This window comes from Sinocyclocheilus grahami, unplaced genomic scaffold (assembly GCF_001515645.1).
Source record: "Sinocyclocheilus grahami isolate Dianchi unplaced genomic scaffold, SAMN03320097.WGS_v1.1 scaffold155.1, whole genome shotgun sequence".
Lineage (NCBI taxonomy): Eukaryota > Metazoa > Chordata > Actinopteri > Cypriniformes > Cyprinidae > Sinocyclocheilus > Sinocyclocheilus grahami.
In genome coordinates this window covers 131566-146457 of record NW_015505334.1, presented here as the reverse complement: position 1 = coordinate 146457, position 14892 = coordinate 131566, and the positions used below count along the sequence as shown (strand labels likewise).

At 39.2% G+C, this 14892-nt stretch overlaps 1 protein-coding gene across 1 annotated transcript in view; it reads right to left on the bottom strand.

Moving 5' to 3' along the window:
• The window catches only part of myo18ab (myosin XVIIIA b), a 103394-nt gene that overhangs the window by 22778 nt on the left and 65724 nt on the right, over nucleotides 1–14892 (bottom strand). Inside the window, exons 24-29 of the mRNA XM_016282172.1 lie at nucleotides 10441–10569; nucleotides 5725–5868; nucleotides 4774–4863; nucleotides 3062–3098; nucleotides 1578–1732; nucleotides 1030–1184 (exon numbers count right to left, since the gene is read on the bottom strand). Of these exons, the coding sequence (XP_016137658.1) occupies nucleotides 1030–1184; nucleotides 1578–1732; nucleotides 3062–3098; nucleotides 4774–4863; nucleotides 5725–5868; nucleotides 10441–10569 (710 nt within the window). The remainder of the gene's footprint in view (nucleotides 1–1029; nucleotides 1185–1577; nucleotides 1733–3061; nucleotides 3099–4773; nucleotides 4864–5724; nucleotides 5869–10440; nucleotides 10570–14892) is intronic.

Genomic DNA, 14892 nt, shown 5'->3' with positions numbered 1-14892 from the left:
CCAAAAACAAATAGCATGATACAAAACAACAAGAACAAAAAATAACATACCTGCTTTTCCTAAAATAGCCAAGCATAGCAGAGTGTTGAGAATCTAAAACTCATCTAAGCTTTACAGTATTGTGTGTGACGTGTGTGTCAGGAGGGGCATTAGGGAAAAGTGTTCTGATTGGGTTAACTTGTAAGTGGGCAACAATGAGCGAGGAGGGGGGAGTCGTGACGCTTTGGGGCAAATCAATTCGTTCTTTTCCTTTTTTCCTATTTCTCTCTCTCGTTCTCCACCCCCTTCTCTCCAAGGCCCTGTTATGATCTCGTAAATGAGCCTTATGCAACTCTTCGTGTTAATCCGAGCCCCACAGAGAGATGAAGGACCGCTCTCCTTGCCCTCCCCCCATCTCTCCTACTGGCTAAATCTGCCGTCACACTGAGCCTCAGGCCGATCATTATATTTAGAGTGGACTTTCTCACATCCCCTCCGCAGTGACAGGCACAGCCTCCGCCTGTTTACTCAAGAGTCTAAAGAGGCTTAGCTGCAGCACCTTTACACATTAACCACGTCACTCTGCTTACGGCCTTCTCCTCTGAGTAATGATAGTCTTACAGATTTAATTTTCAGATGCTTGTTACTGAGGCCCTGGTGGGCTGCTCTTAAGGCTTATTCACAACAAGGATGAAAATTATAACTATAAAGATTTTATAATCGTTCTAATTCTATGAGAACTGATTCACATACAAATAACTCTTATCAGAGTGTTCTTTTAATAAAGGGATTAAGTTAATGGTTTAAATCGGTATGAAAAACTGTTCTGTTCTGTGAATCTGTGAATCAGAATGGAAATACAGCAGATCTGTATTGATACCCAGCACTATAGCATACAGTTATAAAGAACAGGATTTTGGGCCAATGAGATGTCACTTTGGGTACAGAAAAGAGACATACGAGCACCAAATATCTTGCTGCGCCATGAAGTGCTCCGTAAGAGGTGTAACAATCCATTTCCTTAGTAAATCTTTATCTGGTCTGACTCACTTGCGCTGTTTCTTCTCCAGGTCATGGTTGCGGCTCTGCTGCCCCTCCAGGTGCAGTTTGGTATCCTGCAGCTCGGCTGTCAGTCTCTGGCATTTCTTCTTCAGCTGCTGCGACACGCGCTGCACCTCTTCATTGTCTGCCTGCAGGTCTGTCAGCTAAACACACAGATCCTCAGTGAGTCTGTACAGGTGGATATTTCCATCCAGTGTGTGTCTTGTCTAGATGTATGAGTTTCAGCTAATACATTCAAGTTTGAGACAGTACATGCTGTTGTGTTGGACCACAATGACAATACGAGTGAAGTTTGAGTCTTTATGATGCGTGGGTTAGTTTGGTGGAATAAAGTCAGTAGAAACGCACTATTATTAAAATTAAAGACAATACTGATTTCCAGAAAAAAAACATAAATAAATAAATAATATATGATAATAGATATGTAACCAATATTATTCATTCCTAGACATTCCTTGTAGGTGCTGGCAAAATGACCAGAGCTGTTAGCGTTTTAGTGTGTAACAGTGTTATTTGTGTGTCTAAGACGTCCTTACCTTTCTCTCCAGCTGCCTCTTGTTTTGCTGCTCCACCTCCAGTTTGTCATCAAACTCTTGCTGGAGTCTCTTCTTGGTAAACTCAATCTCTCTGATGGCTCTCTCATACTTGAGCCTCCATTCTCCTCCTGAAAACACAATCATTGCAAAATGGCCTTGTGTGTTTACTCAAATGCAAAGGCTGTTATTTAATTAAATAAATGTCAGTGCTTCAAAGTCAAGTGGCGGCACTCTGTTTTGTCTGCTGCATATAGTCCAAGTCCTCAACAGGTTCAGTGCACTTGAAGTTCGTGGTGCAATTTGAGATGTCTGATATCTATCATAAAGCAGTTACATCGCATTATTTGGCATCAAAATTGCAATATGATTTTCGAGATGAAACACTGTGGGCCACATTGTCTACGGTCATTCCCTGAAGAGAGCCGAGGTTTAAAGTATGGACCTCTGCCAAGGAAATTTCACTACAATCCTTATGATTATGGCTCACACAAAATCCCATTCAGCGAATTTGACAGCTATCTATCAAACTGGGAAAAACTGCAAATACACACAATAAATCGAAGCAGGAAATTGAAATGCTCTGAAACGTAGATATGAGCGGTGGCTTTAGCGATGGCATGCCAATCCACGTCACCATTACAGAACGTAATTGCTGGAAAGTGGAATAAATCAAATGTTCGTGGATTAGCATTAAGCCTTAGAGATAAGCTGTGTGACACAGAGGTGAGAACAAGCAGTCACCAGTCTGACGCATGCATTAAAATGAGCTCCGTTCATGATAGCAGTTATTCTAAGAAGAGCACTACTGAGTATGATCACGGTCAGGCTTTCACGGAGAACACGCTGCCCACCAATAGGAGAAGAAATAGAAAGGAAACAGAGAAAGTAAGTAAGTAAAAGTAAGTGTGTGTGTATGTTGGGGGGAGAAAAAGAGACCTTGAGAAAATCAGAGGTAACTTTCCAGGAATAGGGTGTAAAATATAGCCTAAAGTAATTATTTCCCTTTTCATCAAGTTTATAGTGAAAGGAAGTCCTTAACCTTCAGAAAATACTGATTATTAGCCTCAGAGGATCAAGGTAAACTGAAAACTAAACAGAGACAGATTATTATATTTTCTTTCTTTTCTTTAATATGACATTTGTAATTGGTTCAACCCTTTTTCCAAAGAAATCCATTTGAAAATAAATAAATTTTAAAACCCTGATTCATGTGACTGATATTTTCTATTAGCAAAACAAACTGACTGATTCATTTATTTAAATAAATGAGCCGGAATCGGTAACAGGGTTGCAAATTTAAGATATCACTAATCAGATGCTTGCTAGTTTGGTGCTAAATGTTGGTTTGTAGTATTTACTATAATTTAAGAAAAATATTCATTAAAATAAAATAACTGGTAAAGGGATCGAATGGTTGAGCTTAATGAATGCAGTCAACACTGTAATATTTGTAAAAATTGACAAAATGTAATAAAATAATTTACTTGTCTTCACATCATGATGTAGAAAGGGTCTAGTTATCTATTGGGCAATACAAAAATTCACAAAATTTACATAAACAGGGTTGCATTCAAAATGTGCGACAAAGTAACTTTATATTTAGCAGTAGTTTGATGATAAATTAATTAAATTGTTAGATACAGTCAACAAGGTAATAATCTCTGAGGTGGGCCCAAAAAAATTGATCTGATGTGTTTAAAAGTTACTTTTCATGCTAGGTAGATCAAGTTTAAATATCTAACAGCTCTCAAAGCAAAATACATGGATTTTTGTCTCTTAAACTTACTTAAAAATTAGACCAAATTTTCCCTCTTCACAAAAATTCCAGAAACACAAGTATAAAGGAATGAAAAAGAGTGAGAGAGACAGGGAGACAGAGAGAGAGAGAGAGAGAGAGAGAACGCGGATGTTTGGTGTTTTCAGTGCCCCCAGGCATTTCCATATAAACAGCTTAATGAGGAGCAGCAGCCCTGATGCTACAGATTATTTTCTCATTTGTCTGGAGGCGCCACGCTGAAATGCTCAGCACACCTGAAGCTGTCCTCCTCACCAGAGAGTCATGGGCCGCCACACTCATGGAAATCCTCCCAGATAACCCTTCAATTCTGCCTAAATGATTCAGGAGGGCTCTGATAGTTTTCACTCTTATGGATGCCTTATCTTGGACATATAAATGTATGGATGTATTATACTTGAAGTGTCATTTTATTCTTTAAGACCTATCTCTGTTTATTATGTTGCTTGTAGTAATTAAACAACAATATTCAGAAGAAAAAATCTCGTAGCTGAAAACCTTTGGCAGCTTTTATAAGTATTAATGTATTGCACTGTATCTAATAATCAAGCACTTGAAGATGGTGCCCGTCATTGTTTTGTTTTGTTTTTTTGCTATTGCTGAATGTTTATTTGAATACTACCTTTTAATTGATTTGTTTTTCGTAGTTCATTTGTTTTTAGATGTATACAGATTTATTTATTTTTTTACAAAAAATAAGTAAAATTTCCTTTGTGTAAAAATTGTGTAAAAAAATATATATATTAGCTGAAGTATATACAGTATATTAAATGTATACTATTTAATTATATTAAATATTATTAATATATATCAATACTATATAAATTATTGTAAATAATAAATTATATTATTCAAATATTAAATATTATTGTATAATAATAATACTTTACTAATGTTTTCTTGAATAATTAATTTCATGGCATTGTTTTATTTATTAATATTTATATTAATATGTAACTTTTTAAATAAAAAGAGTTATGTTAATTAGTATAGCTCCTTTCATTTTTGCTGTTAACCTGAATTATGTATTTAATGTAACTGATTTAATTTGTTGATATTTATATTAATATGTAACTTTTTAAATAAAATGAATTACTTGGTTCCTTAATTCCATTGGCATTAGTATTGCATGTTCACGGTGTGTGTGTGTGTGTTCACTACTCACTGCAGTGTGTGTGCACTTGGATGGGTTAAATGCAGAGCAAAAATTCTGAGTATGGGACACCATACTTGGCTTCACTTCACCTCATTTTCACTTTTGCTAACTGAAATTTTGGTATGTGGTATGTGATAAACATGTTTAAACAATTGAGTTTCTTTAAATTTAATTTGAATTGAATCTGAACTGAATTTGAAGTCAATCTAAATTTAATTTGAAGTGAATTGAATTTCAGCACTAACCTTGCTTTCCAGTCGGTCACTATTGAGTCTCAACTCATTCCTCTCCTTCTCCACTTTTTCCAGCTTCAACTTGAGTTGCTGAATTTCCTCCTAAAGACAGACAATCAGAGGAACACAATAAGACAGTCAGAAAGACAGGATGACAAGATATTCTGCTGATATGTAGAGAAATGACCACAGACAGTCAGACATTGAGACGCTATGACATCCACTATATTTAGCAAAGTATAGAAATAGACAGGTGAGATCAATTAGAAACGGTAACAGAATGACAGACAGGTAGAAAGTCTGTCCTGTTCAGAGTCTCTGCGACTCTGCTTCCGCAAACCTCCTCCCACTTTCCTAAACTTTTCTTTTGCTAACTTGAGAGAACTGCAGGCTACAGCCAATCGGTTACAGCTCTGAAGGCTGTTTGTGCAGAGGAGATAGTGACTCTGTATTTGTTTTTTAAAAGCAGGCTGTTTTGAGGCAGTGTCAGCACCCATCTGTCTCTCGCAGGAGCATGCCTGACTGCATGGCTACACAAGCACTCAGCGGGACACGGCACAGCGGATGAAACCCACACGCACGCGCACACGATCGCGCTCTGTGACATGCTAATGCACTCCCCGCGGGAAGCAGAGTTGCTTTTGATCCAGCCAGCTACATAGGTAATGTATGCATACACACACCCCTGCCACTCTCCCCACACAGACACACACACAACTCTACAAACACTCGGATTGAGGCGAAGCCGCAGAGACAGTAATCAAAGAGACGGGCGCTTTGGGTGCGACAGAGCTGCAGCTGAATTTGAGAGAGACCCCCGTGGGGCGGAGAAACCGAGAGGGGCATTAAAAGCCACACAGATGGGCTTTAAATTCAGCTGTACTATTGTCAAAGGGCAAAACCTGCACATGACATGCCTATTTAGAGCATTTGAAGTGGTTAGCGAAGATGATGGGTGCTTACGTCTTTGCCGCGGATCTGTTCCTCAGTAAGCTGAACCTCGATGAGAGGACGGACGGTGGTGAAGAGCTTCCACCACGGCCAGCCTTTCACACCCCGGTTCTTCTTGATGTTTTTCTGGATGCAGCGGATTGCCAAGTCCTGGATCTGAAAAACAAAGGCATTGTGTTTATGGCTGCATGTTCTTCCTACCGCTGTGCTAGTGAGAAATTGTCAGGTCTTTAGGTCTTGCGCTTGTGAAGTACAGTAGTTCAAACCAATCAGAGGCCAGATGGACAATAGCAGGCCTGCGTTTGGAGGCCCAGGCCCCCCACGGTCAAAGAGCTTCCCTTGGGAGAACCAGCACTGAATGGACCTTTTCAGCTCCAGGACGTCCACAGTATGGTCCACAATAAGCCTGAGGGTAGGACTATTGACTCCAGGGTTTCCTGAATGTTTACACGCAAGGAACCATCTAGTGAGGCATAGCCTCAAGACCCACCAAAATGTTTTGGAGTAAAATATGAGAAAAATGATTTAAAACTAAACTATAGTATTTAAAAAAAGTTATATTATTTTTAAAAAGTTTAAACTTTATTATTTAATATAATAATATTTGTAAAATATTTTAAATGTAAAATCTAGGGAAAATGTATTTACTGTTTAAAAAATAAATAAATAAAAAAATATTTACTATATATTAACTATATATATATATATATATATTTTTTTTTTTTTTACATTTTATTCATTACATTGGATAGGCCTACTTATTACATTTATTTACATCATTTTTAGGAAGTATTTAAATGTAATATTATGAAAAAATGAATTTAAATAAAAAAAAAATAATTAAAAAAAATCTTTTTAAATGGTAATTTCTACATTGTGTGGGCCTACTTATCAATTTCACAGTGTTCTCAAATTAAATGTAATATTTAGAAAATATTTAAATGTAACATTTAAAAAAAATGAATTTAATATTTCAAAAAATAAATAAACAAATACTATTTTAAAAATCATTTCATATGCCAACCACACAAATTAATTCAATTTGAGAACTTTTATTTTTCATATTTCTGGCATGAATGCACAGTCAGTCATCTCACACATCTCAGTGTGCAACCCACTTATTTCCACTCTAGACTCAGTTTGAAAAAACACTGCTCTACTCCAAGTGGAGGTAAAAATGGCCTACATACTAACCCTCAGCAAAACACCCATTACAGGTGTTGATCACAAGAAGAATAAATGGAAAACAAGGTCAGAATTCAGAAGGCTATACAGAGGAGTGATTCTGGAGTCGTACCAACTGTGTAGAAGTGCAGCTCGAAGCAAAAGCCCCAAGCTCCTTTGAGTAATTCAATTAAACTTCAATACTACTTGGCAGCTGATTTAAACCCTGCATAAGATTTACATGCTGCAGGAACAGGGACGATTCAAATAATAGAGGATTATCTGGAAACCCAATTAGACAGGCCCAATTCAGCACATTAACGCAGCCGAGTCCATGCCCGTTGCGTTTGAGCTACGTCTAATTTGTCACAGCGAGAAAGCTTCGGCACAGAACAGAGGCGGCGCGTGGCTGACATATGCACCGCAGCTCATTTGCCATGCTTTGACCACAACAAATGCCACAAACAGCCATCTAAACAGCTTGTAAGAGACGGCAAAATCAGGAAGAGCTTCCTAATTAACATGGCAGTCTGGAGGAAATGGTGCCTGTGAGCCCTGGGGCCTGGCAGGAGGAACTAAGCGTTACGTACGAAAGGATGCGATTCCAACTAAATCGGCCACAACCATTCCAACAGGTGTGTGGGAGTGAATACGGATCAGCAGGTGGCATTCATCCACGCGTATGAACACAAGGACATTTGAGCGCACTCACACATGTCTGCAAGGGCACATGTTCACACTGTGTCTTTAGGCAACGAGTTAATTAGACACTCGATTGGCATTCGTGAAATGCCCAGCTCCCTCTACTGTCATTTCCGCTGAACATCAAAGAAACTTGGGGAGGAGCCAGCGAGCTTCAAAGAAGCCCACATGGAGTTGTTCTCCTTTCAGATGCCCCCCACAGAGACAAACAGAAAGGAGGAGAGAGGAAAGACAGATAAATCTGGAGGGACCAAAGGCTTAGAACGCACTCTAAAACTGGAACAGACTTTAAGGTGCTGAGATCCCTCCATTATCGATCGGAGAGAGAAATTGATTTTGCATTGTGGCAACTGTGGTTTGCAAGAGGAAGCCTGGTCCCACATGACTGTCTCTAAGGGATCTGCCGTAACGATTTAACTCAACATTTCTTGTCTTGACATTATTAAATACATCCTACAAAACAGAAATGACTCCATAACACACTTAGGTCTTTCCACTTCCACTTTCCACTCATTTTTTAGATTTGGAAGAGGATATGATACTGAGATTCTGTCTAAAACTGTTTTCATCACTAGGTCAGGGGCCTTTGTAGTGTTACATAACCAGACATTTAATTATCAGTGTAATGGTTCAATTTGCAGATTATTCTAGCCAAGAAATACACAACAGAATGGAAGAGACCATTTAATGACATGTAAAATAACTGACCATAGGTCATTTTGTTGAAAAATACTATAACATTAATAATATGCTATTTATTTACATTACCATTCAAAAGTTTGGTGTCAATAAGATTTTGTTGATGTTTTTGAAAGAAGTCTCCTATGCTCATCAAGGCTGCATTTATTTGACAAGAAAATACAGTCAAACTTATTACAATTTAAAATAGCTGTTTTCTATTGTAACATTGTCATTATTCAAGTCCTCAGTGTCACATGATCACATGATCCACATGATGTCAAATCATTCTAATATGTTGATTTGCTGCTCAAGAAACATTTCTTATTAAGCATTGATGCATTTTTTTTATTATTTGACAAAGTTCAAAAGAACAGCAGTTATTTGAAATAGAAATCTTTTGTAACATTATTAAAAAACATCTTACCCCAAAATTTTGAAAGGTACTGTATAAGTATGACATGTTAATACAGTATTTAATTAAATAATAAAAAAAGACAATGTCCATTTGTGCATGGCAGGTTGTAGACCTGTATGTTTTCACCAACATACCTCATTACCAATTATTTCACAAACATATCTTTGAAAACGACATAATATAAAATTATACTTGTCAATATTAAAATTTTGTAAGTGCCTCAAACAAAGTCCTTGAAAAATTATTTCAAATATCTGATATCACTAGTTGGAAACCCAAATCCTGTGATTATTTATTTCTCAACAGCATTTATTTTATTTGTGTACCTTGACTCCCAGAAATTGTGTAAAGCCAGCCAATCAGATTAGAGCTTGTCAGAAAAAGAAAGTGTTGGCATTTTTGCATGTAATATTCATTACATAGTGACTGTCAAGACCATGGGCATCTGAGGTTACAGCCCATGAGGAAACTTTCTACAGCAACAGTCCAGTACAAATCCCTACACTGATCTCTCAGTCTAGCGTGAAGCACAGGTTTCTGACATGTGCTTGACAAAAGATTTCTTTCTAAAGAAATAAATTCCTCTGGGGACAGGTTGCTGTGATTCAGAGGCATCCAGACAAAGCTCTATGTGGGGACAATAATTTTATAGAAACCGGAAAATAACAGTGAACCCGCCAGCAAATGGAAAGCTGCAGTACTTATTCAAGAACTTCTTCAAAGAAATCAAACAAATCTAGAGTTACACAAGACATATTTTATGGCAACAGCTATAAAGCAGCTCACCTACAAATCAGTGTTACAAAAGACGCCTTACAAGGGGCCCTGCTAAACAACAGAGGCAAAAGAACAGGGTCTAAATGAAGAAAACAACCCCTACTAACATCTACGATACCAACAACAGCCCACAAGTGCAAACAACCTCATTCAAACTCCTTTTACTTACAGGAAAACATCCAGTCTTGTCTCCTGTCAGGAGCTTTGAAGTAACCTGAAAACAAAGACTAGGAAAGCCTTTTTGATCTGTGTGCAACGCTGAAAGAGGAAGTGGATGTTGTTGATGAAGCAAGGCAGCTGACCACCGAGGGCCAACAGCAGCATGAGGATTTACATCAAGCCCACCTCCTCCTTTCACGCAAACTTTACTGAGACAGGGGCCCAGTCTTCTCAGGAGACAGAGACAGAGGCAGAGTCACAGGCAACTGTAGGACCGGCCCTCACATCCTGAGCCAATACCACTGAGGGTATAGCATGAGTGTGGAAGTGAGAAAATGAGAATAGAGCACAAAGGATCAGAGACTGAAAGGAAGACAGAACAAAATAGAAGACGCCAGGGCTTAAACCCAAAAAGAGACCGAGTGAGTGGCAAAGCAGAAATTAATGTAATGGACAGAGAGGGGGCAGGCGAGAGTGCAAGGCATTCAGTGGCGGAAGAATCGATAGGCCTGTGATGGAGGGCAGTGGGGCAGGTGGCTTCCTCCCCAGAGATGCGCTGATTGAATGTTATCTGTCAGCGGGGGACACAGCCAGAGGGATTTTCTCAAGACAGCAACGACATTCTGACGAACTCTTGAGACAAACCTCAGGACAAATGAACTCGAGCACTGAGAGCTCTGACTGGGAGCAGAAAAGTGACGCTCAAACACAAAACATTTCCACTCTGGTGGGACAAAAAGTGGCTTAAAATGTCTTTAATATTTCAGTGGTAAGTATATTGTTAATAATTTACAGTATGAATTATTTTTTATAAGGTAAAGAAAACTTACCTTCCGCTTCTTGAAGGCATGTCGGGCCAGGTAGCCCCTGCATGCAGCCTGAAACAGGGTGATGTTGCGTCTGGTCTGGATATCTCGGTTTTCCTCTAACTTAGCCAAAACACCTGCTCTGAAGAACACCTGCAAATAGACCACTGCTATGAGAAATTTGGAAATAGAACAAACTTTCTGACCAATATATATATATATATATATATTCACATATAGATTCATAGTCAATATTTTCCATTCCAGTCACCCTGTGTGAAAGTGTGAGGACTTCCTCTAAACCTCTGCCCATGCTCGGTTTACTTGTAATTTTCTGCTCTGTGACGGGGGTGTCAAATCGAGTTGGATTAACACTTCGGAATCCTAATCCATTAGGCCATTTAATCAGAGAAATTTGAGGGAAGTGGACCTTGCGTTTTTTCCAGACATGCATTCATCAAACTCTGTGGACATGTTCTAATTGCATTAGCATTTTATTAGTTTTAAAGATGGATTAATCTAGATGAACAGAATCCTAATTAAAACCGCACCAGATCTGGGGTGTACCTGAGAGCCTATGCTTGAAAGAAGTGCTGCTTTGGGAAACTGGTTTGATATATATATATATATATATATAGATAGAGAGAGAGAGAGAGAGAGAGAGAGAGAGAGTGAGAGAGCGAAAGGAGGATGAGAGTACACTGCTGCAATTACTACTCATCTGAGGGAATGGCAACAAATGCCTCTTGATTGAGCCTTTATCTGGAGCAGCTCTGCAGTATAATCTTCCTTTTGACATCAAAGGCAGCCAGAGCCTTTCAGTGATGTAGAGCGTCGGTTATTGTTATTACAGGAGGCAATCTCTTGGAACTCCAAGCATCAGATCATAGGGGAGAATGGAGTGTTATGAAATGATTCCATATTCATGTAAAGTTTGACAGCTTTCAGACCCCACGGCATTCAACTGCCAACCCAATGGAACCACAAATAAAAATAAAGGACGATACTTTTACCTGAATCGCTCCCCACAACCCTTTACAACCCCGTAAATTAGAACATCAGGACTGAGGTACCTGCTGGGCAGCCAATACACACACACACACACACACACACACTTACACTTATCTGCTTTCAGGCAGGTGTAATATCAGAGAGGGACCCCTCCACCTCAGGAGAGTAGCAAGGGAAAATTGAGTTTCATTTTTCAATGTCAGTGAAGATGTGCTGCAAAAAAGGCCTGATATCACCCAAACGAGAACTTCATTCATGGTCCTCTCGAGTCGAATGTAAGATTAGGTGGAGATGCTAAAATACTGTAGGGATTTCTAAATATGAACGGACACTGATATCAGCCATCATGAGGTCCAGATTAATTTAATCAAGAGTTGCCACAGAGATCTTTTGTATGAGGACTGAAAATACCGCGTGATGCCTCGTGATCCAATGAAAATAACTATTATATGTATGCACAGGAAGCGGCTATGTTAATCACGCCCTCGGGCCGGCAAGCACGGAATATCTACGCATGACTGTCACATGTCTTGTGACCACCTACTTCCTGCCCTGTCTGAAACCCCAACGGACCCACGTCCTTATGTTACAACAAAAGAAACAGAACTTTGCATGACGATTTTAACAGACAAGCGTTTAAAACTAAAAAGTAGTGAAAATGTATCCACTGCATGTGTTATGCCGTATATATATATGTGTGTGTTGTGTTATTGAAACCATGATATTTTAATATGCCTTATAACTCATTTTAGCAGACAAATCATTTAATATGCATGTAAGATATATGAAGTTTAATATCGGGTGAAAGCTTGTCTTATTCGCCGAACATTGGTGTTAGTGAAACTTTTATATTATGTATCATTCTCTGGTGATAATACTTTTATCAGAAGGTATTTAAAACTTCCAGAAATACGCCCCACGGAGCATGTGACTTGTGCATGAAAAAAAAGAACGACACAGGGCGTGGCTAAGCCCTGCAACAGCGTCCGATTGGAAGATTGCGTCGTGCTTAAAATGGACACAACGCTCTTGCTTGGGGCTCGCTCTCTCACTCTCTCACTCTAAAGAACTTTGGCTTTCACCTTGGTGAGCGCAACAAAGCGCCTCCACGCCGTAACATCGCCCAGCGAGACCATCTATGAACTCAAACACTTCAGTTGAAGCTTCGCAACTCTGCAGAACGCAAAGTCTCTCTCAGAAGAAGAACCCGAAGCTCTTCCGTAACCTGGCAACCAACCAACCCAACGAGGGCTTTCCCAAAAGGACTCATTCAAACGTCATTCCGACGTCACCGCAACAGCCAATCAGCGAAGGAATTTCCCTCCAGCAGCCATCCAGTAGCCACGAGAAACGACTCAGCTTCTCAGCTGTCAACCAAGCAGAACGCAAGTAAACGAGCAAAATCTTATCTCTGCTGAACTGGTGTAGAGCTACTTTAAGCAGTAAACAGAAGCTAAAATTCTCTGCTTCTGGAATTCTCTCAGGTGATTTTAAAACCACTCGTGAAAACGAGTTTAGAACTTTGAACGGCATACAACTCCGCTAACTCATTCCTTCAATTTTCTGAGCTGTATATATGTGTGTGTATGTGTGTTTTAGTTTTGATGTAATCTAGAGCAGCCAATAAAATTCATGTTCCATTTATAGAAAATCATTGGTTTGGTGTCATATAATTTCAAGGTTAAAACTTTGCCAAGATCAACGTTACCTCTCTAAGAGCTGACAAATTATCATAAGTGTGTTAACCCATGGCCAGGGAGAACATAAAATACATATTCAATTGGTAATATAGCCTGACATCTTCTCGCTGGCCGAGTAGCTGATAGGGTGTAAACCATTTAGATTAAAAATCAGTTTAATCAGGTGGACCTCGACTTTTTCAGATTCAAGTCCTTTCAAAACCTGAATGAATTAATAATAATTAATTCCCTACAATTACAAATGAGTAAAAATTCATTACAATACTCACAACTACCTTACCCACAGCATCTGAGAGCATGTGTGAAACACATGAATTATATCATCCTAAGAGACTATTGGAAGCATTCACTTGAAGAGCATGATGATAGTTTTCAGAAATGTCTCTGCTGAGTGAGGCTGCTTGTTAGCCAAGCAGGCCTGTGATTTGGCAGTCTTTTCCTACCAGAGCACCAAAGGTCAACATGGTGGAAAGGTCCTTTCATGGGGGTCAAATAGCAGTGTTTTCCATGGAGACCAAGAGAATGACATTCTTCATGAAGAGAAGGGGAAACAACTGGCGATGGAGGAGTGCAAAGAGAGGAGCTTGTGTGCAAGTCTGTGGGGGAATCTGTGATTTGGGCGGATGTATTGTACTAAGGTGGCAATTGTACAATGACTATTTTCAATAAGCAGTGGAGGGAGTTCATGATTGCATAGGATCTTGTCCACATCTACTGACTTCAAAAAAAATTTGGACACATTTAAACATGTTACTGCATTAGACACAAAACATGAAACTAAGTGGAATCTGTACAAATGAAACTAGAGGTTTTCTCCAAACGAAATTAATTTTCCTTTAACACTTTAATTAGGTTTTAAAATTATCTTTCTTTCAAAAAGTAAATACGTTAATAATACCCCTACTATTTTACAAATATAAAATAAAATAAAATGGCCATTGTATATAGAATCAATGGTGAGAATTTCTATACTTTAGCAGAATTCTAAAATGATGGCCATCAACTAATCATTTGTGTATTTCCTGGACACATTTTTCTCCAATCCCATTTATATAATCAGCTATTTATCAGAATGTCATTATTTTGGCTCTCTCTCCAGGCTTCTGTTCTTTGTCTGGAAGCACAATATCTTGTTGGGCTGATTGGTGTTTGTAGTGAGTTATCGTCATGTGCCAAGCCAGAGTAAACCAAACAAAGCAAGCCGTTGCCTCGCCAGAATCAATCTATCGTCTACAGAAGATGCACAAAAGGAATTCTGCTTTAATCATTTGAAGTTTAGGGGAGACCCAGTGTGCAATAGCACAACCTTCCAGCCTGGCTCATGCGATCTCAGAAAAGAATAATTGTCTTTCTCGCTCCAACACGCCCGCCAATGAGGCCTGCCAACGGTGCCAGCCATGTCCCATCTGCAGCTTAGCATTCTGGGTAAAGCGTCGGCCCAGAGCAGAGAGTGCTTCACGATGGGAGAGGAGACGACGAGTCTTTTTTGGCTGAAGCCCACCTTGCCGAACTTTCCATCCAGATGTGAGCACAGCAGCAGAGCGGATTAAAGTCTGTGTCTAAGAGGTGTAGAAGAAGCAAACGTTTCGGCAATCTAAATGGAAATCATGCCATCTGTTTGGAACTGATCCTTGTGACTCAGGCCGAATCTGTATGCCGCAAACTCAATGCACTGATCCATAACATAGAGAGACTGAATATTTAGATGTTTTTTAGAGCTTCATGATTATGACGGGGGGGGGGGGGGGGAAAAATGAGGGGGGAA